Source organism: Dendrobium catenatum, unplaced genomic scaffold (genome assembly GCF_001605985.2).
Source record: "Dendrobium catenatum unplaced genomic scaffold, ASM160598v2 original_scaffold_144855, whole genome shotgun sequence".
Taxonomy (NCBI): Eukaryota; Viridiplantae; Streptophyta; class Magnoliopsida; order Asparagales; family Orchidaceae; genus Dendrobium; species Dendrobium catenatum.
Genome location: NW_021463285.1, coordinates 568,880 through 595,154, shown reverse-complemented (window position 1 = coordinate 595,154; position 26,275 = coordinate 568,880). Strand labels below are relative to the sequence as shown.

The window sequence follows — 26,275 nt, the reverse complement described above, 5'->3', positions numbered from 1 at the left end:
CTTCCTCTCATTGTTCCTATAAATCCCAACCTCCATTCTTCCCTTCGTCTTCACAATCCCCTTTCATCAGGAAGAAGAAGAAGAAGTAAACAGAGAAAATGAAGCTCCTTTATCTACTCTCAGCCTTATTATTCCTCGCTGCTACAGCTTCCGCCATTGACATAGTCGAGAAGGATTTGGAGACAGACGACAGCCTTTGGAGTCTCTACGAGCGTTGGAGAAGTCATCACACAGTCTCAAGAGATCTTGATGAGAAGAAGAAGCGCTTCAATGTGTTCAAGGAGAATGCTCGCTATATCCATGAATTCAACAAGCGCAAGGACGCCACTTACAAGCTCAGCCTCAACAAGTTCGCAGATTTAACCAACCAGGAATTCCGCTCCACCTACGCGAGCTCCCGCATAAACCACCACCGCGCACTCCGCGGCTCTCGACGCGGCGGCGACTTATTTATGTACGAGAGCCTGGATATTCACAGTCTCCCTGCCTCCGTCGACTGGCGGCAGAAGGGCGCCGTCGCGCCTGTTAAGGACCAAGGGCAATGCGGTAACTAAAAAAATCCTTATTTTTCTGTTCTTAGTTAGAATTCGGAGATTAGATAGAGATCGAGTGACACGGTTGTGATATTCTGTATGCAGGGAGTTGCTGGGCGTTCTCGACGGTGGCGGCGGTGGAGGGTATAAATCAAATAAAGACGAAGAAGTTGATTCCATTGTCGGAGCAAGAGCTGATTGACTGTGACACTGAACAGAACAGCGGATGCAATGGAGGGCTAATGGATTACGCCTTCGAGTATATTCAAAAGAATGGAGGAATTACTTCGGAAGCCGCATATCCTTATGCGGCTGAAGACGGCAGCTGCGCCGTAGAGGTATGTACACAGTGAGATAAACTAACAAGTTATTTATTTAATAATTTAAAATTTTTGAGTGTTTTTCTTAAATCTATTTAATAACAACACCATCATCAAGTCTTTATGCTATTATGTGAGGTCGGCTACATAAATTTTTTTTCTTGGTGGTATCCAATTAAGAAAATAATTTAAAAAATTATTATAATTATTTCATAAATTTTATATTAGCTGTCAACTATCTAAAACAAAAAAAAATTCATTTTTCTAATCTAGAACTTGAAAAACGGTATTTTTTTTCTTTCTTAAATCATTTGATTTTTATGAATGATAAACTTAATAAAAGTTAAATCAATCCAAAAGTTTTGATGGGAGTGGCCCACCAGCCTTCTAACAATAGAACGTAATTCCATCCCTCATTTATGGAGATATTATTACATGCGGAGTTCGTATAGAAACTACATCTGATTTTTGCGAGTGAGCACATCATAAGTACAGTACAAGCGCAGTGGTGAACAATAATTATGTTTTTTTGCGTATACTCATAAAAATTGAATGGCTCTTCTGTCCAGACTTCACACATAATAATCTCTCTCATTTATAGACTACTTTGACCTAAAATCAATTTGAAAAAAAATTCCAACCTAACACCCAAGTTCAACTAAAGCTTATTTTAAGACAAACTTTTTTATTATTTTACTATTATAGTTTATGTTTGATCATTATTTTTTTTAATGTTTACAAAAAAAAAAAAAAACTAAAAAGTTATTTTTCACAACAACTTCAAAAATATATGTATTTTACAAAAGCTGCATCTCTTCCAAACGGGTGAAATTATTCTGTGTGGATTTGGACGCCATCCGGAGGTGAATTAGAATACGTCAAGTCAACTGTTTGTTGTATACAGGGTAATGTTGCGCGCTCTGATTGACCTCCAAACGATCCGATATCCACACAGAATAATTTCTCCTCAAACAAAACCTAAGACATGATATAACTATTTTGTTGGTTTTTGCAGAAGAGCGCTCATGTGGTTTCCATCGATGGGCATCAAGATGTTCCTGCAAATGACGAGAACTCTCTGCTGAAAGCAGTGGCGAATCAGCCCGTCTCAATCGCCATTGAAGCAAGTGGCTTCGGCTTCCAATTCTACTCCGAGGTTTGTACGAATCACCTGACCTAAAACTTCTAATTAAGCAAACAAAAAGAAGAAGAAGGAAGATCGATAGATATAATCCCTTACATTAATCGCCATTGCAGGGAGTTTTCACCGGCAGGTGCGGCACAGATTTGGATCATGGAGTCGCCATCGTCGGGTACGGGAAAACACAGCAAGGAACCAAGTACTGGATTGTGAGGAACTCATGGGGAGCGGATTGGGGAGAAGGAGGCTACATAAGGATGCATCGCGGCATCTCAGATCGGAAGGGTTTGTGCGGCCTTGCAATTGAGCCTTCTTATCCGATCAAAACTTCGCCGAATCCTACCGACAAGCGCAGGGATGAACTCTAAATATTTCAAAACAATTATGTAATAAAGCTATAAGTAATTGCTTATGTAAATTGTGATGATTTTATCTTTGTTGTCTTATGCATTTTAATTTTCTTGATGTATATCAAATGTTTTAATTAGCAATCTACTTTGTATCCAAATGAACCTATAATCTTATGATTATTACTTTTTAAGGTTTTTGTTTGGGATAATTTTATTATTTTTTTATAAAGTTACTGTAGAGAAATTAATTTTTTAAAATTATTGAAAATAATTTTCCAGTATAAAAATTACTAAAAGCAATAAAAAAGTAATGACCAATTAGAAATTTATGTTATATCGTAAAAAGAATAGTGCGAAAGTTGTCCCAAATGAAATCTAAAATTCATGAAATAAAAAACTTTCATATGTAAGATTAATATTAAAATAAATCTAATAATTTTAAAATTCAATTTGATATGATTTATACGAGAATATTCATATATAATTTTTTTAATGAATTTTCTATCAACTTCAATATTTGATCAATAAGGAATCATCACAATTATCATTCAATATCAATCATATCAATTTCTCTGAACTACTTTCACCACCATCATAAGAGATATTTTTTTGACTAATCATTTAATAAGGAATCATCATGATGCGAATCTTTCATGTGGTGACCAACTTAATTAACAGGTCTAGTTCGAGTTTATTTTTTTTGACCTATTAAATATTCTACCTGATTTGATCCGCTTGCCAACTCAAAATCAACTCATTTGACCTACCAATTCAAAATCTAATTAAACAATTCAGCTCATATACAGTACCAAGTTCTTTGCTGTCCAAGATTGATTCAAGTCCTTTGTAGTTCAATTCAGATTCGAGTTCCAAAGTAGGTTCAATCTTGAATTCCAAGGTCTAGCCCAAGTTCTACTTCAAGCTCAAGATGAGCTTCTTCCATTCGTTCGAGTCCACTATTGTTCGAATTATGTTCACTTGTTAAATGTTCAAGTTCAAGTTCAAGTAGTTTGAGTCCTTGTTGAAGTTCATATTCATTTAAATTTTAGTTCATTTAAGTCGATTGCATCAAGTTTACAAGTCTCATTTTTTTGTTCAAGTTCTCAGCATCTACAAATGAAATTACACCACCATCACCATCGCTGACATGCAAAGGTATAATTTTCAACTTAAATCCCATTCTTGACGCTAGCGACAAACCGGCAAATCCCCTACGCGCTCACGTAGCGTAGTAGGGAGGGAAATCGGTATGACACTAATGACGAGGAGGGTAAGCCTCGGAGTGCTCAAGTAGCATAACGTGGATAACAATTAAGTACCTTCAAACGCTCATGTAGTGCAGAAGGGGGAAAGAAAACTGTCGTCTTTAAAATAGGTATCTGAAGACTCTTAAACGCTCATGTAGTGGGCGGGGATTAAAAAAAAAAAATACAACCGCGGTGTCATTTGACACTTACCTGAAGCGCTCAATTAGTGACAAGGGGAAGGTTGCTTCTTAGTTTTTCCCCTAAACGACGAAGATGGCGGGAGGCTGTCAAAATTTCATTTGAAGAGCAAACAACAAGGAATAAAACTCAAATGCAATCCATAAGTGAATATTAATTTAACAAATGCAACATCACAACAAAAATATAAACATTAAGTGATGAATCCAAGTCATCCAAGTAACAATCAACAAAACATAGAACTTGTGGTAGGAGGTATTCAGGTATAAGTGACATACAAGCGAATTTGTAAGTTCCTTACACATACTGAAAACCAATGAGAATGAGCGGACATAAAACTCATGAACAAGAGGATTTGCAGCATGACAATATGTTTCATTGCCACCACAAAGAACTTTTAACGACACATGAATAACATGACGATTTCTAGTGCCCACATCAGTAGGTCCAAAAGTTTATGTAAAGGAGCTTAATGGTGTTAATGAAACAAGCTCCTAATGAATAGAGCCATTGTTAGAGATGATGAAGAACTTGCAATATAGTAAAATATTCACAAGCATAAACTCTACTTAAAATTGAAAAATCACATATAAATTGATAATAATCATACAAATATAAATATATGAATATAAATATACACAATATAAATACTATTTTGCTTGTTCCATGTTAGAAAATTTAAGTCGGTAGAGTTGACATTTTAGATCATAGCTTTGGACAAAAATTTAACACACACAGATAAAAAGTTATAAAAAAATCAAAAAATTTGTGTAGAAAATCTAGAAAGAAAAAAAAAAATCATGGAGTCGGGCTAAGTTGAAAAACCCACTATATAGTAGGTACTATATAGTAGGTAATACATGAATCATCAATTCCTCGCACTTAATTATGAGATTATTTAAAAAAAAGGTAAGATTATTTGAAAACAATATCTAATTTTTTATATGGGGCTTTAAAAATAAAGTGTTAACAGATAAATAGTTAACGTCCAATAATAGGGCTTGATTTCACTCTTATATGTATTATAGAAGTCTAATATCTATAGGAAGTAGTTAATACTCAATAACATGGTTGATCTTGAGAGGAGTCTAGAGATGATAGTGATTGATGGTGGTAGTTGTCGGTGGCAATAGCTCGTGGTGGACGGCAACAATAATAGCTGGTGATTGCAAGTGAGATATCTAGTTCTCTCCACTCCCCGTTCCTCCCCCGTTAGGTAGAGAATTGATGCTTTATTTATAATTTTTTTTGGGATGAGCATTTTTATAATTTAAACTAGAGTTCAAAACACTCTATCATACATTACATATCAATTCTCTTGATCATGATGCATTCATTCAGCATTTAAGTATCTTAATGATGTCAAAACAGAGTAATATTGGGCTTGTTGGATTCATCTCGTCGAGCCGCAATATTCAAGTATAAGCATCTCCAATTTTGGAGATCATTTGATCATCCAATTAATGATTGAAAATTTAAATTGTGCTTCAAATGTTTGATTTGATCTCATTTAGACTCGAATTTGGCCACTTTTGATATCTTTGCATTCGTCTTGTCAAAATATTCAATTCGATTATAAATTTTTCGAAATTAGTGTTCAGATGAACATCATTTAATCCAAAATTTTTGAAATTAAATTTTTGCGTTGAAATTCATCCTAATCATGCCAATTTTTTATAGATATATCCATGTGAAACACAAATTTATATTTATTGAAAGCATAAATATAATAAAGTTATTATCAACTTTAACACGATCAAACAAATTCTATTAATGTCCGACTAATTAAATTTAGAATATTATAAAATTAGTCATATTTTTACTAATTAGCAACTTGAAAACGATGGAACACTAACACCAAACTATATTTTAATAGCCTTAATCCTACCAATCCCTTAATTCCACAACTTCCTATATTCATGTATGCCTTCTGCTTTAATGCTAACCTACTTATTTGAAAACCACCGCCCATTAATGCTTACGTGCTTAAGTCCTTAAATGATGACTTTTAGGGCTTAATCAAGTGCTTAATTAAAATTGTTAATCCTTCATCAATCAATCAATAAATAAATATTTAAAATGATCCTCTAAATCTCATGTGAGGGCAGATAAATTGTACTTGAAGCAAGGGGTGTTAAAATGGATTTTCAGAGGGTTCGGGTTCAAACTGAAATGGATCCGCCATCGATTAGACTAATTCAAACCCGACCCGAATATACAAATGAGTATGAAATCTAAATCCAGACCATATTCGAAGAAAATCCGAGTTAACCCAACTCAAAGTTGGCCCATGCGAGCACAAGAAAACATCTGTTGAGCGTGGGGTGCGAGCGTAAAGGGAGCACATGACTGCTGGTGGGATCCGTTTGCAGGTCGCGTCAATTCCGAGTCAGCGGGTCGACCCGAATCCAATCCAAATTTTTAAACGGGCCGAGTAACCCGAGCCGAGTAACCCGAGCCTGACCCATGTATTAAATGGGTCGTTCATAAATCAAATTTTTTGGAACAAGTTTGGTGATAAGATTTTCAGATGAGGTTAAATATTGACACCCATATTTGAAGCGTGTCTTCTACTTAGGAAGAGGCCGGTGCTTTGAATGCTAAATAACTTGGAGAACAGTAACACTAACAGGTTTAGAAGTCTCGTGGGAACAAAAGTAGGCCGGACTTCTGATGCTTCAAGTAGTCTTTCTATTGCCTGGATGACATGCCTGTTTGCCACGTGGATTGTGATTTATGTGCAACGCGGACACTTAATTAAGATAGTTTTTTAATCATGATTTTATTTTTTTTTTGGGGAAAAATCATGATTTTATGCATGGGAAAGAAATTTGTTTTTATTCTTTAAACTTTTACTTTACTTTTATTTAATATTTATTTTCAATCAAATTTAATCTGATTTTTTTTTTTAATTTAATCTGATTAATTTATTATTGGTATTTTTATTTTTATTTAATCTGATTAATTATCTCTGACTACTTACTGGGAAGTTTTAGGTTTTGTTATTTTGAATAATTTTTAGATTGCTTTCCGTGTTAAGAAAAATAATTTGTATGTGAAGGTAAGCTTTTTTTTTTTGAATTTTTATCTTTATAAAATTTTTTGTAGAAAGTATTTTTAAAACTGTGACTAAAAAAGAAACTTTAAGAGCCAATAACAAGAAAGCTTATACTACACCAAAACAACTTAGGCTTCGTTTGGGATGATTTTCTTATTGCTTCTTAAAACAATTTTTTAATTATAAAGTTAAAATTTTTGTACTAAGAAGCTGCTTTAAGAAGCAGTTAAAATTTTTTAATTATAACGGCTTTTTTATTGCTTTTTAAAATGAAGTTTTAGTACAAAAATAAAAAATTTTGTACTAAAACTCCGTTTTATAAAGCAGTAAAAAAGCCGTTCCAAACGAAGCCTTAATCTCCCTAAATAAAATAAAGCTTTATTTGAAAAAAAAAAATTCAATGTTTTGCTTTTTTTATCCCAATCATAATTTATATTAATTTAGTCCACCTTTTTTTGTTGCATTAAAAAATATTTGCACAAAAAATTTTTTTCTATAACAACTTTAAAAATTATTTTCTCAGCATTACGTCAGATTCACAAAGCATTATGAAAATAGCCTCAAATAAAGCCTAAATAAAGCTACATAAATAAATCATATTTATCTTAAATTATAAAATAAATTAAATAATCTAATAAATAAATCATATTTATCTTTTTTATATCACTGGCTATTAATTGATAATTAGGCGGTTAGGCCTTTATTAGATTGAAATGAAATGAAAAGAAGGCAATGCAAGAGGCGTTAAATTTGGTGGAATCTTCTTTTTTTGATTGAGTAACAAATTAGTGAAGAGCAAGTCAGGCAAAGTAGATAGCTTAAGGAAACTCCATAACAAACGTCCCAATAAGAGAAATTCCTTCATCAATCCAACCATATTTTTTTTCATTACATGCCCATCAAATAAACAGATAAACAGATAGCATTTCCTTCCCATTTCTTCCACATTTACATTTATAATAATCTATCCAATCCACCACCATTCAATTTCAGCCCTTCCAACGCATAAATTGATCCCCGCAAGCAACTCCCACCCCACCTCCATTCCTCCTCTCCTTCCTCCTATAAATCCCAACCACCATTCTCTCCTTCCTCTTCACTAACCACAAGAAGAAGAAAAAATGAAGCTTTTTCATCTACTCTTAGCTTTCTTATTCCTCGCTGCTGCAGCTTCCGCCATTGACATAATCGAGAAGGATTTGGAGACGGAGGATAGCCTTTGGAGTCTCTACGAGCGTTGGAGGAGCCATCACACGGTCTCGAGGGATCTCGATGAGAAGAAGAAGCGCTTCAATGTGTTTAAGGAGAATGCTCGCTATATCCATGAGTTCAACAAGCGCAAGGACGCACCTTACAAGCTTCACCTGAACAAGTTCGCCGATTTAACCAACCAGGAATTCCGCTCCGCCTACGCCGGCTCCCGCATAAACCACCACCGCGCACTGCGCAGCCCTCGACGTGGCGTAGCCAATTCATTCACGTATAAGAGCCTCGACGTCAATAGCCTTCCTGCCTCCGTCGATTGGCGCCAGAAGGGCGCCGTCACAGCCGTGAAGGACCAAGGGCAGTGCGGTAATTTGTTAACTTAATGTTTTCCTTATTATTATTTTGTTTAGCTAGCTGCTTCTTGTGGGATTTAAGTAGAGGTTTAAGCGAGTCAAACCAACTCGTAAGTCGGTTCGATCTTGAATTCATAAATATCTCATGAGTTGAGCCCGATGAGTTAACGAGTCAAGTTTGAGCCAGCCCTGCCTAAACGTATTAGCTCGCGTGCCAGCTATTTAAAAAAGTATATTAATATAAAATATACTTAAATATATTAATATCCAAAATTTTAATTACAAAATTGTTAAAAATCTTATAAATTATATGTTATTTTCTTATATCAAATGATTATTTATTATTTTTCATCAACTATTTCATTCTTTTATCAATTAATTATAAGTATTTTCTCTCATTTATAATAAACGAGTCACCTTTGGAGCCAACTCTAAGGTTTTGTTTGGAGTAGCTTTTTTACGGCTTTTTAAAATAATTTTTTAGTATAAAAAATTTAATTTTTTATTAAAAAAATTGCTTATATGCAGGGAGTTGCTGGGCATTCTCAACGGTGGCTGCAGTGGAGGGGATAAATCAAATAAAGACGAAGAAGCTGGTTTCTTTGTCTGAGCAGGAGCTAATCGACTGTGACACTAAAGAAAACAACGGATGCAATGGAGGGCTGATGGATTACGCCTTTGAATTCATTAAAAATAAGGGCGGAATTACTTCAGAAGCAGCATATCCATACGCAGAAGCAGACGGCAGCTGCGCCGCTGAGGTAGATATATATATCAACAGAGAGTGCTTAAACTTAAAGAGGAAATCAAAATAAACTGATCAACTGTGATAATTTCGCGCTGGTTTGGCAGAAAAGCAATCCTGTGGTTTCCATCGACGGGCATGAAGATGTTCCTGCTAATGACGAGGACTCTTTGCTGAAAGCAGTGGCGAATCAGCCCGTCTCAATTGCCATTGAAGCCAGCGGCTCTGATTTCCAGTTCTACTCCGAGGTTTCTATGAATCATCATCTGACACGCACAATATCATAATACTCACTACAGGAAAATGGTACATTACCGACGGAATTTCCGGCGGACTATTTTCCGGCGGATAAAGATGAAATATTTCCGCGGGCGGGATAGGGTGCACCTGCGGGCGGGCGTGGTGCTCCAGCGGGCTGGGGCGGGAATTAAATTTTTAAAAATCATTTTTTACTTTTTCCGACAGAGTTTTTCTGCCGAACAGTCGCTTGTCCGGCGGTTTTTTTTTTCGTTGGAAAAGTTTTCTGATGCTCGATTTTCCATCAAATTTATTTTCGCTTGAAATCCTCTAGAAAATTTTGAAATCCACCGGAATATTCAGAATTTTCAGCAGAAAAATCGATAAAAAATAAGCTATTTTTCTGTAGTGACTGAGCTATGTGAAAAAAAAAAGCTAATAGATAGTATGTTTTGGCCCATGCAGGGAGTTTTCACAGGCAAATGCGGCACAGATTTGGATCATGGAGTTGCCATCGTAGGATACGGAACAGCACAGAAAGGAACAAAGTACTGGATTGTGAGGAACTCATGGGGTCCCGAGTGGGGGGAGAAAGGCTATATAAGGATGCTTCGCGGCTCCTCAGATCCGCAGGGTTTGTGTGGCCTGGCAATGGAGGCTTCGTATCCAATCAAGTCTTCTCCCAATCCTACCCACAAGCCTAAGGATGAACTGTAAGCATTGCTGCGTGCGCTATGTGGAAGGAAAATAAAGGAGCAATTTTTGCTTATGAAACTGTAGTGCTTTTGTTAGTCTGATCTCAGATATGTTCTCTTTGCTTGATGTATTTTGTATTACAAATGCTTCGATTGGCGCACTGCTTTCTATTTAGAATTAATGAACACATTTCCAGTTTGATTATCGGTTCTGTATTTTCTGTTGTTGAAAATTATATTAGGGGTGTCAAATTCGGATTTTGGCTCGTGTTCGGGTCGAACTCAGAATTGACTCAGGTTCAAATGGATTGACTCGAACTCCACCCGGTTTTGTAAATGGGTCGAAAATACGAACACGATGGGTTACTGGGTTGACTCGACCTAACACGACAACCGTGACCGCTTCGGCGAGGCAAGGCAGTGCTGGCCAGACTGGTGCTAGTGGACGCGACGCCGGGCAGGCGCGGTCAGCGCGGGTCAATCAGGGTCATTCTCTTGTTTCCGGGTCAACACGAACCCGACTATATTTTTAAAACGGATCAATTTGTTGAACCCGAACCCGACCTCTCTAAAACAGGTTGACCATAATCTAAAATTTTAGTGTCGGATTTTCGGGTTGTGTCAAATATTAGCACCCCTAAACCCTATATTTATAAATTAGGATTAAGACGTGAACATTATAAAATTAGTCACATACATAATAATACAATCAATAAGTATGGCACCTAATTATATAGTCCAACTAGATAAAGAAGTCATCCCTCTTCAAATAATGCCCGTTGACCGTAATGAATTCTTTGTATTATTGTCGTCAGCTATAGATGAGTTCTCTTTTAAGCCAATGAGTATGAAATAAAGGGTTCGTTAGGGACTATTTTTTTTATTACTTTCTAAAACGAAGTTTTAATATAATTTTTTTTTATTTTTGTACTAAAACTCTATTTTAGAAAGCAATAAAAAAACCGTCCCAAACGAAGCCAAAATATTTGAACCAAATTAATGGCCATGAACCAAATTAATTTAATTTGAACCACATTTTTATAGATATTCGAATATATATTTGTAGAATATTTAAATCCTCAAGTCTCATGTGAAAGCAAATAAATTGTAATTGAAGCGTGTCTTTTGGTACTTCTTCCCAAGGGATGATATTATAAATCCTAAATAACTTGAAAGAACAGTAACCGCTTATGTTTCTTCAAGCAGTCAGCTTCTGTTAGTGTTCCTCGTGGCTTGTCAGTGATGCGCCACGTGGACCTTGATTTATTCATGAATCTTGCATTGGTTCGCAATCCTAAGTTTTGAATAGTACTTAGTTGTGAAGCAGAACAGTTTCAAAAAGAAATACTGTGGCAGCGGCTTCGTATTTGGCCTAAACGGGTCTAGTGGCTTAAAAATTGCATGATTTATATAATAATTAAGTCGAATACATCGGGTTCAAGTTAGGTGGTTCGGGTCGAGTTGGTTTGAGTTAAATATTTTGACGTGTATGATATGATGAACAGGTCGCATTTAGGATATACATATTCGTTTTGAATCAATTTTGAATAAAATGAACTCGACCCGCCAATCAGAATTAACGCCCTACCTTAATAAACATATATTTTTGTCTTACAAAATTATCACATTGTATGGATCATCTATTAAATTGAAAAATAAATGAGACCTTCAAAGACTTCCTTTAATCTTACTGGCCATTTGGAAAAGCTTGAGTGAATTTATTTGATGGCTCAAACGAGTAACTCTTGCATCTCAATCAAATATTTAGGTTTCATATAAATAGTGGTGTCAATAAATGATTTGATGCAGACATGATTTGAAATATTCGGGTTCAGATTGACTTATTTAAGAAATGAGTAAGGTTCATGGCCATAATTCCAACCTATTTAATTAGCGGGTCGGATTCAGGTTGATCCACAAATTCAATTTTGACTTAAAAGTGACTTATTTAATCTTATTTATTAATTTCTTTTGACTGTTGGAATTTGGCATACTCTTCTTATTTTTTGATAAATCAATATGAACTCTATAATTAACAATGTATAATTTTGAAAAATAAAAAAAGTTATCAGGTTTCGTTCGAGCCATTGAAGTTACCAGCAAGTTGGATTCAGTCATATGTTTTTTACCTATTTATTAAATATGATATGTTTGGATTGAGTGGATTCAAATTTGGTCATATTCAAACCTGGCCTATTAATATATTTTGAGAACCCTAAAATAAGCTAACTGAATAGCTTTGCGAATATGACCAATTAATTCGAACCTGACATTGTATATTATAATAAATTCTAGGATAATATGATTTTGATGTCTTATCTTTTCTTTTTTCTCATGCTTTGGTCGGTGCTCTGCTAGGGTTTCTCCCTAGCCGTCTTCCGCTGGTCTATTTGTTCCTTCCTGGCGACGGTTGCGCACGTACACTTGTCCCCGCTCACAAGAAAGTGCTCTCTCTTTGTGCATATGTAGTTCTTTTCTTTTGGGTTCTTTTTTCACTTGATCTTGCAGCATTCGCCTTCGCAGATGGCGGCTAATCAAGTGAAATTGTTTGATCTTGATTTTTTTGGATGGAAATCATATTCCAAAGTCTTTTCTTGATGCTTTTTCGGCTCTTAAAGTCTCCACTTTTTATGGTTTGCCTTTGTTATGAATTTCTGACAAGGAGATGTTGACACTTGCTGCTCCCTTCACCTTTTTGTTAGTCAGCAACTTTCTTAATCATCGCCCACCGCTAGAGGTTATCTGAAAATTCTTTTTTAATCTTAAACTTTCCAGTGAGTTTTTTGTTACTTTGCTTGATGCTAAGCATATGCTAATCAAACTAATCAACGATATGGATTATTGTCGATTTTTCACTCATCGTTCATATTTTATGAATAATTATTTCATGAAATTAACGAAATGGTCGACGAAATTTGATATTGGCGAAAAATCTCCCGTTATCCCTATATTGATTTTGTTTCCTAATCTTAGTCTGCATATTTTTTCTCTTCGTATCTTGCATGGCCTTTGCTTTATTTTTAGTTGGCTCTTGCGATGTCACACTACAAGTTCAAATGGCTCTCATCCTTCAATTTCCCATGTGCTTGTTGAACTCGACATTTCAAAAAAATATATTCATGCTGTGTGGATTGGTCCAAAGAAATTTGGTTTCGTCAAAAAAAAAAAAAATTATGGAAGGCTTTCATTCTTTTTGTGATCATTGCAAGTCTTTAGGAAATTTTAGAAAAGGATGTCATTATCTGCATCTGCATTTAGCTAAGGAACCCTTTTCCTTCTCTTAAGCCTGTCCCTATTGTTGGTGTGTACGGATCTAGCTCCTACACCTATGGTTGCTTCTATAGTGGAAAATGTGGTGGATGTTATGCATAAAAATGTGGAGAAGGCTCACGGTTCTTTCCCTCGGGGTGAAATTTTGTTGGATGATGATTTTGCAAGGTAGAGGGTTCTGTCCCTGACATTGCTCACACCCCTATGGCTGTTTCTTCTCTTGTGGATGACCATGATTGATGAACAATGTGAATTTAGAGAAGGTGTTGAAGTTGATTTGGGGACTCATACTTTTGATTTAAATTTGGGTTATGAGGATGATATTAAATTATTAATAATCATAATTTTTCTAAGGGGGGTGTTGAATAATTGGGAAGTGTCTTTTGTTGATGTTCCTATTTCTATTATCTCTAATGATGCCTTTGGAGCTCAATTGAGCCTATCTTTGAAGGATTCTTGTGTGGATCATTATGGTTGGCTTCATGAGTTCATTTCCTTGTAATGTGAGGGTGTTGGGGAGGACTTTGATAAGTACAATAAGATGTTTATTTGAATATTGGTCTTATAGGTCAAAAAGCTTTTTCCATTGGGGGTGACAAACGTCATAGGCGAAAATATAAAAGGAAGTAATCTGAGGGATTTTGTTCATCTCTGCTGGTGTTGGTCCTTCCCCTGGTTGGTTCCTTAGCTTTATGTTGGTGTGGTTGCTCAGTCGGGGGTCCTTGTACATTTGTTTAGTTTTCCTCTTGGGTGTTGTTCTTTAGGTTGGGTGCTTTTTGGGTGTGAGGCTCGGCTATGTTGCTTGTCGGTTGTGGTGTTTGGGTTTGGTTTTGGCTGAGGTGTTTAGTTGCTTGATTGGTTGTATTTTTGTTGGTTGGCTTGTTGCTTCTTGCTTCTTTTGTGTCTTTCTCTGCATGTTATTGCCGCATGAAGCTCCTGTGTTCTTCTTCTATAGGGCTTAGGGTTTGGTTGTCATTTTTTGCTGTGAGTTGTGCCTTTGGCTTTGTTTGTTTAGCTTTCTCTTCTTGCAGTTTTACTTGATGATCCTGTTGTTTGGTCTGTTGCTCTCTAGCTTGCTTGGGTGAATGCTTTGGTTCATGTTCTAGTTGGCTTTTGCGTCTTCTGTAGGGCCTCTTCTTGGTTTACTCTTCTTTTCTTTTGTTTAGCTATTATACTATATTAAGTCAAATGGCTTGTAATCCTCTTATTATTAACGTGTAAGCTCTTATAAGTGAGTTTTATAAAAAAAAAGATAATATATGATATTTAATAAAAATTTATAGGAAGCATAAATCAATACAACCTAACAACTACATTTTTAATATGTTAATCTTCAACTAAAAAAAAAAAAAAAAAAATTGTAAGCACAAAGCAAATACCATTTCAAACCAAACTTTGAGCTAAACTCCCAATATTTTTTGTTATCTTTCCAAATCATTGCAGTTAATTAGTACTATGCGTGCACGATTTACAAACTCTTCAACTACTTAAAACAATTCTTGATTTCTCTCAGCTACTTCAGTTGTTGCTATACTCCATAATTTTTATGCCATAAAGTCAGAAGCCATTAATTAAGAGCAAAGAGATTTATTATTAATCCTTCAACTCAATTTTGTTTTGGAGTTTTCTATGAAATTGTAGCGTTTTCAGTGGACATTATCATATTTTTAAAATAACATATCTTATATGCCATTTTGTATGTCAACTTTTTCTTTCATTTTTTTTTTAACTTTATTTTAGCTATGTTTGGACACTTTTAAAGTACATAAATGCTAAGACTTCTAAAAGTTCAGATAATTTGGGATCATCTGAACTATGTTTTCGGTGAACTTATACTCAATTTGAACATCTCAGTGAAACCAACATAGAATTTTCTTTTTATTAAATTTTAGATAATTTGAACTATGATTTCGGTGGTCTTCGATTTAATTTTTGAAATTTCTAACTTGATTTTGCCTTGAGATTCATGCCCAGTCAAGATAATTTTTTCATGATATATCACTTTACATAAATATAATTCTTATATTTATGTTAATGGGATGTGCATTAGATGAAGATGCATTATGTTTTGTAATGATGTTATTAAATTGTCTTAAGAGATAATTATTGGGCCTAGGCCCATGTATTTAAAACTAATGTTGAGGCTCATCAAAGCAACCAAGAAGGCGCGCGTTGCAAATGATAGAAGAGAGATTGAAAATTAAACTAGAACAAGCGATTGAAAACTAAAAAAAAAAAATACATTACAATAATTAAAAAGATTTTTTTTTTTATTTGGTTGTATTTTGAATGTTGAAGAAAGAATGAGTGCGTGAAAACCTTACAAATGATTTACGAGGTTGGCTCTTCAAATACTTGTGTTTGATTTTGCTTTGAAAATTCAGATTTTACAGGTTTAGAGATGGTGGCTTTTAGAGATTTTCAATGGAGTTCTTAATGGTCTAATGGTCTTAGAAAAAGCCAATTAACTACCCTCGTAGTAGCTTTAACATTTTTCTAATGACAATTAAAAAAATAATTAAGTTTTTTTGTTAAGATCGTATTAGTCAGTAGATAGCTAATTATAATTTGTGGTTATGTGCTAAAAAGTTTGACATATTAGAGACAAGTAAAATGCTTTTTTGTTACTATGATAGGTCATCCAACAACCTTCGGCATTCCTCATCAATCCATGTCCGACATAAAGTAAAGATTGAAGTTCTTAGAAATTTAGGACTTCCCTTCCCTCTCTCCCTCCTCTCCCAATTAAGAAGCTCAAGAAGGAAGTGCTTCTTCCTGTCATTGAAGATCCTAACATTGCTTGACTTCTGTTACATTGGCCATGATCAGAAACAAATTTTTTTTTTCTATCTCATATGATCCATGTTTACTTGAGAAATGGGCTGCATCATGTTTACTTGAGATTAGAAATTAACTATCATTTTTGACAGTTTGTGGCTTGTTTGTATGATCTTCTTTAAATTGAATTAGTAATAGATAAAAAAATCAATCTTCATCTCTCGCATCAAATATTTCTTAAGATCACATATTCCTGAAAGAATAATTCATGATGATGATTCACGAGGGCATATTCTGAATGTTACTCGTTGAATCTGAAAGGATAATTCATGATGTTGAGTAGATGCATTTTGTTTATGTATTTGGAATTCTTTCTTTTAAATATTAGACTGTTAATGTTAGGTACAATACTTACTGAGTGAGCTAGAAGTTTCAGTTAGTTCTGTCATGGACGGTTTTATATTTGAAAGTTATATAGATAGAGCTAAGTTTTAATGAAAGTGAGATATTAAATGATTGTTCTGGGATCGATGCTTTTTTCAATCGGCCAGTACTGAATGCAAACCAGTATCACACAAGCTCGAAAACATATATTAATACATCACATTGAGAGGAAAGAACAAGAAATGGAAGAAAGACAACAGAGTAGAGAGAAGAGGAAAGATAGAAAACTGAATTGTATTTCACTTAACTTACGAACAGTACAGCGGTACACATATATATATAATACAATGGTTGTGAAGTAAATAAGTACAGATTGAGTATTAAGGCTAAAAGACTAACGGCTTTGCTAATATCCTCCCGCAAATTAAGCATTCTGTGGTTGAATGTTTAATTTGGTTCTTAGTTCATTAAACCGAGTTATGGAAAACGGTTTGGTTAGGATATCCGCTATTTGATCATTAGAAGCAATGTGAATAAGCTGAATTGCCTTGGATTCGATATGCTGTCGTATGAAGTGGTAGTCAATCTCTATGTGTTTGGTCCGTGCATGAAACACCGGATTTTTAGCAATGGCTATTGCCGAGGTGTTGTCGCAGTAAATTGGAGTTGGTGCGAGCTGTGGGATGTGTAATTCTTCAGCGAGACGACGAAGCCATAAGACGTCTGATGTTGCGGCAGAGAGAGCCCGGTATTCGGCTTCGGTGGACGATTTTGCTACGGTGGCTTGATTCTTGACTGTCCAGGAAATGATAGTTGGGCCGAGAAAGGAACAATAGCCGGAGATAGACTTCCGGTCAGATGAGTCGGATGCCCAATCGGCATCAGTGTAGGTTCGAAGTTCCAACGGTCCATTGTTGATCGGCAGCCCATAGGTGATAGTTCCTTTGATGTAGCGGAGTAACCTTTTGAGTGCTTTGAAGTCCTTGTCCGTTGGTTTTTGCATGTGCTGGTAGACTGCATTGGTGGCAAAAGCTATATCTGGTCTTGTAATTGATAGATATTGTAGTGAGCCAGCAAGTTGACGGTATAAGGTTGGATCATGGAACGGTGCACTTTCGGTGGGATCCTGTTTGGACGAAGGTGTGACAGGCGTGGTGGCTGGGTTGCAGTCGGCGTATCCTGCATCGTGTAAAAGTTTTGTAGCATAGTGCTGTTGTGATAAAAAGAAGCCGTTTGTGGATTGAAGTACCTGTATGCCCAAAAAGAGTGAGATTTGTCCAAGTTGCTTGAGTGCGAATTGCGCTTGAAGCTGATGGAGGAGTTGTTTGATAGCCGTGTCATTATTACCTGTGACAAGAAAATCATCGACGTAGATTAAAAAATAAATTTGAATGTTGTCTTTGTTAAAAATTAAAAGAGAGGGGTCGGAACGACTAAACCGGAATCCGTGTGTCTGGAGAAAGGACGTTAGCTTATTGAACCATTGTCTGGGAGCTTGCTTGAGCCCGTAGAGTGATTTCTGTAATTTACAGACTGCATCTGGCTGAGTCTGGTCGGTGAAGCCTGGTGGCTGCCGCATGTAGATGTCGTCGGGTAGATCACCGTGTAGAAAAGCATTGGAGACATCCAATTGGTGCATTGGCCACTGACGGTTGACTGCTAGAGCGAGGAGAAGTTGAATTGTTGGCATTTTTGCGACCGGACTGAAGGTTTCGTTTTAATTAATTCCGAATTGTTGATTGTAGCCTAGAGCGACAAGCCGAGCTTTGTATCGATCGACTTGGCCGTTAGGAAATAACTTGGTCCGGTAAGTCCATTTGCAGCCCAAGACAGGTTTGTTCGCTGGTTTAGGAACCAGAGTCCAGGTGTTTTGTGTTTGCAGAGCCTTGTATTCGTCTGACATTGCCCGGGTCCAGTGAGCAGATTTGGACGCTTGGTTATACGTGGTTGGTGTCACAGGTGTAGAGGTATGAGCGAGTAGATTAAGAATTTGTTTTGGCTTGGAAATGCCAGACTTTAGTCTGGTTTGCATGTGATGAGTTTGATTGGCCGGTTGTGTGAGTTGGTGAGACGGATGAGACTATAGGTGATCGGTTACAAGTGGAGGTTGGTGTGTTTAAGTATTGTTGAGCAACAGGAACCCGAGAAGGAGGTTTGGAGTGAGTGGAGATGGATGTGTTGGTAGCTGGTGGTAGAAGTAAAGGTGCGTGAGCGGGAGGCTGAGGTTGTATGGGTGAGATAGGTGAAGGTTTGCTGTTCTTGTAGGGGAAAGAATTTTCGCAAAAGACCACATGCCGAGATGTGTAAATCCGGTCATTCTTGATGTCGTAACACTTGTACCCTTTGTGGTTGGGAGAGTAACCGAGAAAGATACATTCTGCGGAGCGAGGTAAGAACTTGTTTGCAGCGTAAGGTTTGAGCCACGGGAAGCAGAGACAACCAAAACTTCGAAGGTGACCGTAGGTAGGAGATTTCCCCTGCAAGCATTGTAGAGGGATTTGAAGATTAATAGCTTTTGAAGGTAAGATATTCACCAGGTAATTTGCGGTGGACAGAGCATCCGCCCAAAATTTGTGCGGAACATTTGATGCGTGTAGGAGAGCCCGTGTGATTTCCAGGAGGTGGCGATGTTTGCGTTCCGCTAGTCCGTTTTGCTCTGGCGTATGGGGGCATGAGAGTTGTTGCTGAATGCCATGTTCTTGAAGAAATAATTTGAACATGGTACTGGTGAATTCCCCGCCTCCATCAGATCGCAGAGCCTTAGGTGTCCTATTAAATTTAGTTTTAATGAGAGAACAATAAGATTTAAATTTGTTAAGAGCCTCATTTTTGGTGTGCATAAGATAGAGCCATGAATATCGAGTGTGATCATCTATAAAAATTATATAATAACGATAACCATCAGATGATAACTGCGGAGCTGGACCCCAGACATCCGTATGAATTAGCTCAAACGGTTTGCTACTGACAGAATCAGTTTTATTAAAACTCAATTTGTGGCTCTTGGCCAAATTACAAGAGATACAAGCTAAGGAATGAGGAACAATCTGAATTTCAGAGAATTGTTTTGCAAGAATAGAGAGAATATTGGAGTTCGGGTGTCCGAGGCGAGAATGCCAGAGAGTATTCGTCGTAGTTGTTGCTGCCAATGCTTGGTGATCGGCTGCCCTGGGATGTTGTATCTTGTACAGGCCATTAAGAAGACGACCATGAAGAAGTGGACGCCGGTCCTGTAAATCCTTAATAACGAACCCATTAGCATCAAAGGAGATCGAAATGGAATTATCTTTAGTTAATTTTGAGACCGAGACCAGGTTGTGCGTGAGAGCGGGGACATGAAGGAGATTATGTAGAAATAGCTTACGAGCATTGTCGGGTAGGGGAAGAAGTCCTTGACCGGAGTTTTGGATCGGCAGCGACGTACCGTTTGCAGTAGATACTGAGTCCGCTCCAGTGTAAGCCGAGGGATAGAAGAGATTGTTTGCGTCAAGAGTGAGATGGGTGGAAGCGCCGGAATCAAGAACCCAATCTTGATTTTGGATGACAGTCGGGTTGGCTAGAAGAGCTTTCGGTTGACGAGAATCCGTTGGAGCGTATTTGAAATTGCATCTATGCCAACAATTGATGGCGATGTGACCGAGTTTGCCGCAAATTTGGCAAGTCGGCCGAGTAGAATTTGGCACGGTGACGGGAGTAGCTGATTGAGGCAGTTGAGATGAATTCTGCACAATCTTGTTCTTGAAGAATTTCTTGCTGGGGCGACCGCGAGATTGGTTGTTCTGAGCCGCGTACAGGGCTGTTGGAGACGCGGTTTGAGCGAGATCGAGCTGCTGTTCTTGCTGTAAATGGATTTCTTCGTTGCAAAGAAGCGAGTAGAATGTGTCAAGATCTATAGGTGACAAGGAATTGCGTATGGTTGATTTGAATGAGTTGAACGTTGGAGGTAATCCATTCAGGATATGAAGAATGACATCTTCCGATTCAACTTTGGAGCCGGACGCAGAAATGTTGTCGACGATAGATTTGATCCGGTTCAAGTATTGCTGGAGAGATTGGTCTTTCATCGTGATCCGATAGAGTTCATTCTTGAGTTGCATCACTCGAGAACGACTGGTCGGTTGAAGACGCCGTTCAAGAACAGTCCAGGCGTCGTTGGTGGTGGCGGAGTTAATGATGTAAGGAAGAATCGATTGAGAAATTGTCGAAAATAGTGCAGAGAGAAGGTTGCTGTCGGCGGTCTTCCAGCGTATGTATGCATCGGAGTTGATGTCACTGGGAGCCTGGAGCGTTCCGGTGAGATGGCCGGAATAGCCATTTGCTGCAAATTGTTGGAGAATTTGCATACGCCAAATCGGATAGTTGTCAGTCGTGAGATGATGAGGCGCTAAATTCTTGATATTGGATACAAGAAATTTAAGCGGTTGAGGTATAGTGATTGAATCAGCTGAAATTTCCGGTAGAGTGGTGGTGGAGGAGGAGGTCGGAGGAACGGTGCTTAGCATAATTAACATATTTGTAATTACTGAACTTAACCGTTATGCCCTTTACTCTGTTATTAATACCTTCCTCTGTATCATGTTTACTCAAAACTACAGATTATCCTTTCCGTCTTTCTCATCTTTCGCTCTCTGTGCGATTACTTCTCACAGCAATATACTCATCACCCATTTGGTATCTAAAAAGATGCCATGATGGAAGATAAGATTTTGATTTTATTACATTCTTCCTCCTCCTCCTACCTCCTCCACGCACGTTCATGCCGGCAACAACACCACTCCTCTTCATACTCCCATCTAATCAAGTTATCTTTGTTTCCAACCTCAAGAACTTAGGGAACTTGCGGGACAACCTATTCTAAAAAACTGAACACAAGGCTCACATAACTTCTAGTATTTGTCAATTCATTCACATCAAAACATAATCTAATGCTAGCTCTGCTCCTATAAAAAATAATTATCAATTTAGATTGCTCATATGGTGGCCAACCTTTGACATTCCTTTCCAGTCGTGCAACAATATCCCACTATTCAGAGCTTCAAAACACAGAAAGCATATTTACGAAACCAGGGCAATACCTATGAAGTTTCGACCGCCACATGTAAAGGAACTCTAAAAAATATACTAATCAATATAGTCATCTATGTACTTAGGATAGGAGATGATAATAAAACAAATGCATATCATTATATCACCACTGTGTTCCTTCCTCATTATTCTCTCTTCTTTACAGCGACGTACTCTAGTATCTCACATAGGTAGTCAGAGCGACGGTACGATTCGGTTTCCAGACACGGACGTCTTCCATGGCCGACTGAAGCGTTCCTACTTCATGCGTCTTTGCACTTGCTATAACAACCGAAGGAACACACAGCGAATAAAGGAATTTGTCTTCTACCAGCTCACGAAGACCACTCAAGTTCATTCATACCTCTAACCTGAAATCCGTCGTTCCTCATCCCTAACTCGGATAACTATCAACTGTGTTATGAGCGGAATATCAAATCTAAATGTTTAAAAGCCAACGGTTCTTAACAAAATTTCTTGATCACCTACAGCCGCAAAATCCTCTCCGCGATCAAGCGAAACTTTGATTCTTTTGAATCTTCAACAGGAGTTTAATACAAAGATAATTTAACCGAGGCCATATTTAGTTCCAACGATATCCTGCTCCGTTGTTAATTTCCTGAGTTTTTGTAATGGCATCTTCGACATCACTACGAAATCTGGGTCAGCCTCTAAATTCTTCTCCATCTCGAGATATCATCAATCCTTATTAAAACAGTCTGCTAACACAAAGTTATCCAACTTGAAGTGAGTTAACACACGAACAATGTGGTTCGTCATGCGAAATCTGTCTATTGGTCAGAGATACCTGACTGACCTCGCAGAGAGAAATTCATTTCGATCAGATCACCTTCCGCCGTTTCTACCCTCTGGACACTAGAAGACACATCATTATCCTACATCCTGAACGGGCTCTAGCTTGCCCCTGCCGTATCAGTCGATCAAAAGATCCCGTTACCGGACTTGCAATCACTCTCACTCTTGACAAATATTCATACGCGATGCTCATCACCAAGAGGAAACTTTCACTTACGGAAGCAGCACATCACCTGCCATCTCTGCTCAGCCAGAACAGAACTCCCACAACTACTGCTGCTTACACCAAAATCGCGGCAACGAGGACGCAGTGGAGCGTGTCGGTAGGCAAACAACCGAGCCAAATAAATACAGATCAAGAACTCATTTTCAAATCGACTGATAAGCTTGCAAATCGCACAGCGTGGACATCGGCGAGTGTTTGCATAAAGAACACAATAGACCAATTACATAACAAACCACCAACAAAACTATTTACACACCGGTCCAAGCCGCTTCTCGCCTCCTCTCCGACGATACTTAATCCACAATCGAGATTGGTAATCTGGAACTCCTCAGGCGCTTATCAACACTGAACCTAGCGGTTGCATAATACTTTAGTCACTTGACATCAACCGGAATCTCAGCAGGCTACCGATTCAATTAAGACTGTTGCTGGGACGGGACATATCTATATCCCATAGCACACTACCGGGCTTAACCGAGAGGGCTGCTCTACCCCGATCGTATGTTATCCCTTTCGATCTTTACATATACCGCTATTTCAATACAATTTAATTCTATATCAAACTCGTAAAGGACAACATCTGTCCATACGTTTGTCCTAATGGTTTACTTGTAAGGATCTTGCAGACACACCAAATCCCTTCTTCAAGGACGTTGTAAGGCGGGCCTCTATCCCGATCTTCCATCAAGAACCCCGGCACAGCTCACCAAGACGAATTATCATCGGCCTCCGCATCCCTGCTCCAAATTTGCAGATGAAGATTGGGGTCACCCTCATGCGAAAGATAATTCCAAAAGAATCTTCACACGACAATCAGCAACTTTCGCATCAGCTTCAGCACTCTAAATTGTAGTTCTTGTACATTCGTAGAGTAAAAGTATAAGCTCTGTCTTTCCGATTTACGCTTCAAAGACTACTACCCCTCCTTTTACTTCTCCTCTGATAGTTTGGGTTCTCCCCACTCCTCCATCAGGGGCTTCGATATTACCTTCTATAGTAGATTCGATTTTCTGCCGTTTCAGCTGGATTTTCCCGTGTAAGCGAATCTGATGTTGCTAAAAATTTATTAACTTTGTGGATTTTTATTGAAGACAACTAACAGGCACTAACAATATTCGCACTGACGGAAGGCTCTGAGAAGTTTCGTTAACACGAGTTCGACGGCTTCTTCAACAAAAGAGGAATTCACAATCAAGCTCTCTTGTTTCCATCATACCCCCGAGAAAAATCAGTCTTGCGGAACTGCAGGGCCCCGTCATATATTGAAAACCGCTAGGACAATGCTGCCACCGCCTCCATGCCCATCAATTTCCTGGCTTGAGCAGCGACAACTGCCGTCTACTAATTAACCCGCATGCTCACCTAACCACTGGTCACACCGCTCCAATTCACTCCCATGTTTCAAATCAAACCTGACTACCGCCCAAACTCGCACCTAGGCTGCGAGTGCTTCCGCTATTGCCCAACCACTCTTAATAAATTACAGCCAAATCTGAAGCTTGCACAATTCCTTGGTTCGCAGATATAATCATAAGGATAGTTGCTGGAAAATCGACAACTCGATTATATCTCTAGACATGTGAAGTTCGTCGAATTCTTTCCATTCCAAGACCAGAAAAATCCGTACGCAGCATGCTTTCATAATCTTCACATGCTATATACTCAATTTAACCACTGCTTCTTCGCTACAAACCATTGCAAAGCACCAACAAAATATCTAGTCATATACACAATATCAATGAATTACTCACATCACCATCATGCACACACCCGACATGAAAGCTAATGACGCGAACGTCAGCATCTGCTTCAGCATCTACTTCTTCGCCTTTCATTTAAATTCCCGCAATTCACATTGCCCATGACACACCACACGGTCTCAAACCGGTCACCTAGACCTGTTAGCTCCGCTCAATTACATTATCATCCTAGGGTCTTACAACTCATTGATAAGCCCCGACGCACTCTAACGCTGAGGCAACACAATATCTTTTCCGATATTGTTGGGTGCTGTCAAGCCATCGCGCTGAGTTCTTCGCGCTATCAACAAGTAGTAAACACAGGCAATGGACATTGGTTCCAACCTCCACCCAACATCCCTGTTCTCGCTGCAAATGATATTCCGCGAAAGTTCAACTCAGGATGGTTCGGTGCCTCGATAAGGCTCGCTGGCTTCACTCGGAATCTAACAGAACTACGGCTAGACCACGTAGAGAACTTTTCAGTCCAGGCTCAGCCAAAACTACCTCATCCATCTTCGCGTCCGGTCTTCCACGTATCGCACTTCAGATACATGGATGAGAATAAGTCTCATGCATAACTCGAGCATGCGAGAGAATGGCATTTCTCCATCGATTCTTGACGATACCCGTCTACAGCGGCAACCCCAAGGGGTTCGAAGATTCTCTTCACCCTACATCAACCGTTTGTCGTTCTAAATAAAGCACTTACCGGTCATCCGTCAGGCACTCCGAGGCAGTGGTATACTACGTTCACCAACTATCTCACCAAGCTCGGATTGTAATCACAGCAAATCGCGACCCATCACTGCTCAACACTTCCATAAAGGCAGTCATCGTCTCCTTCCTATATAGTCTACGTTGACGACATCTTAGTTACTGGCAATGAACGAATTAGGCCTTTCTTCTCCGACATTCTCAAGCTTCACTCAGCGTTCTCTCTCACAAAACTCGGCATGCCAACCACTCTCCTCCAGATTCATATGCTGTGAACATCATGAGGTATGCACATTCAGGAAGAGGTATTCTAGAAGCTGCATCAACAGATGTGAAGGGATCCGCGCGCTTCTACAGAAGAGTAGTCCAATACTTCTCTGCATGATGGTGCCTTCGTGTGAAAAGCCATTCCTGCAAACTATCAAAAGTTAGACCTGGGAACGCCAAACAAGTTTGGATTTTCCTTTTCGGCAAATTTATAAAAAAAAGAAATAGCATATATGATTATGTCCTAATGGAGATAGATGCAATGCTTAGGTTTCCAGCGTTCAAGGATATAGTTTTATCTTAGCAAACAGTGCCGATAAGGAGTAGGCTACTTCCAGCTCGCGTGCGAGAGACGGCGAGCAGTTCCGAAGTGAGATGATAATTCAAGACCTCGATGCGCATACCGCTATTGCGGCAAATGTAGATTCGTGCTCGTTATGTACTAAGTATGTCAATATACTATGAGAGCGTCGTGACCGGTTGCTATAGCTTCATAGCGACCTACATTACTAAAGGACTCACTCACAGCTCGACACTCGTGGCATCAGTCCCTTCTGTTTGAGCATCGCGGCTCAGGGCAATTATGACGATATAGCGCTTTCGATACCTCAACCATCACAGTCAACGGACAGTAGCATACCGCCGTCAACAGCTGATCCCAGCATTGCACGATCCGCACTCGTTCACTTCTTTCATGCTTCAAGCGACGTCATTCCTACTGTCAAAGGCACCGCTCACTTCGGACTGCCCATAAACCAAAATCAGTATTTGCATCTGCTTCGCTACTCCGATGCCGACTGGGAGCGCTCGCAGTTACTCGCAAATCCTACCACAGGGTATTGCTCTTTTCTCGGCAATACTCTGATTTCATGGCTGTCAAAAAGACAGTCTACCGTATCTCGCTCCTCCACGAGTCGAATACAGGGCACTC

General features: G+C 38.4%; 3 protein-coding genes across 3 annotated transcripts; 2 read left to right on the top strand and 1 right to left on the bottom strand.

The window, feature by feature from the left end:
- Positions 1-2,541, top strand: LOC110113247 (thiol protease SEN102). Its single transcript, XM_020845733.2, has 4 exons — positions 1-546; positions 639-871; positions 1,869-2,009; positions 2,111-2,541. The coding sequence occupies exons 1-4, from the start codon at positions 99-101 to the stop codon at positions 2,360-2,362; spliced, it is 1,074 nt and encodes a 357-aa protein (XP_020701392.1). The 5' UTR covers positions 1-98; the 3' UTR covers positions 2,363-2,541.
- A 5,416-nt stretch (positions 2,542-7,957) lies between these two features.
- LOC110113252 (vignain) lies at positions 7,958-10,282 on the top strand. Its single transcript, XM_020845742.2, has 4 exons — positions 7,958-8,419; positions 8,935-9,167; positions 9,259-9,399; positions 9,854-10,282. Exons 1-4 carry the CDS (start codon positions 7,969-7,971, stop codon positions 10,103-10,105), a joined length of 1,077 nt encoding a protein of 358 aa, XP_020701401.1. The 5' UTR covers positions 7,958-7,968; the 3' UTR covers positions 10,106-10,282.
- Positions 10,283-16,934: 6,652 nt separating this feature from the next.
- LOC110113182 (uncharacterized mitochondrial protein AtMg00810-like) lies at positions 16,935-19,122 on the bottom strand. Its single transcript, XM_020845641.2, has one exon. It carries the CDS (start codon positions 18,203-18,205, stop codon positions 16,940-16,942), a length of 1,266 nt encoding a protein of 421 aa, XP_020701300.1. The 5' UTR covers positions 18,206-19,122; the 3' UTR covers positions 16,935-16,939.
- Positions 19,123-26,275: the final 7,153 nt, after the last annotated feature.

Excerpts from the sequence above, each read along its gene's own strand:
- LOC110113182 (XM_020845641.2), bottom strand. The coding sequence starts at position 18,205 with ATGCCAACAATTCAACTTCTCCTCGCTCTAGCAGTCAACCGTCAGTGG.
- LOC110113247 (XM_020845733.2), top strand. The coding sequence starts at position 99 with ATGAAGCTCCTTTATCTACTCTCAGCCTTATTATTCCTCGCTGCTACA. Across the intron at positions 547-638 it reads TAAGGACCAAGGGCAATGCG|GGAGTTGCTGGGCGTTCTCG; the intron begins GTAACTAAAAAA and ends TTCTGTATGCAG. Across the intron at positions 872-1,868 it reads ACGGCAGCTGCGCCGTAGAG|AAGAGCGCTCATGTGGTTTC; the intron begins GTATGTACACAG and ends TGGTTTTTGCAG.
- LOC110113252 (XM_020845742.2), top strand. The coding sequence starts at position 7,969 with ATGAAGCTTTTTCATCTACTCTTAGCTTTCTTATTCCTCGCTGCTGCA. Across the intron at positions 8,420-8,934 it reads GAAGGACCAAGGGCAGTGCG|GGAGTTGCTGGGCATTCTCA; the intron begins GTAATTTGTTAA and ends GCTTATATGCAG. Across the intron at positions 9,168-9,258 it reads ACGGCAGCTGCGCCGCTGAG|AAAAGCAATCCTGTGGTTTC; the intron begins GTAGATATATAT and ends CTGGTTTGGCAG.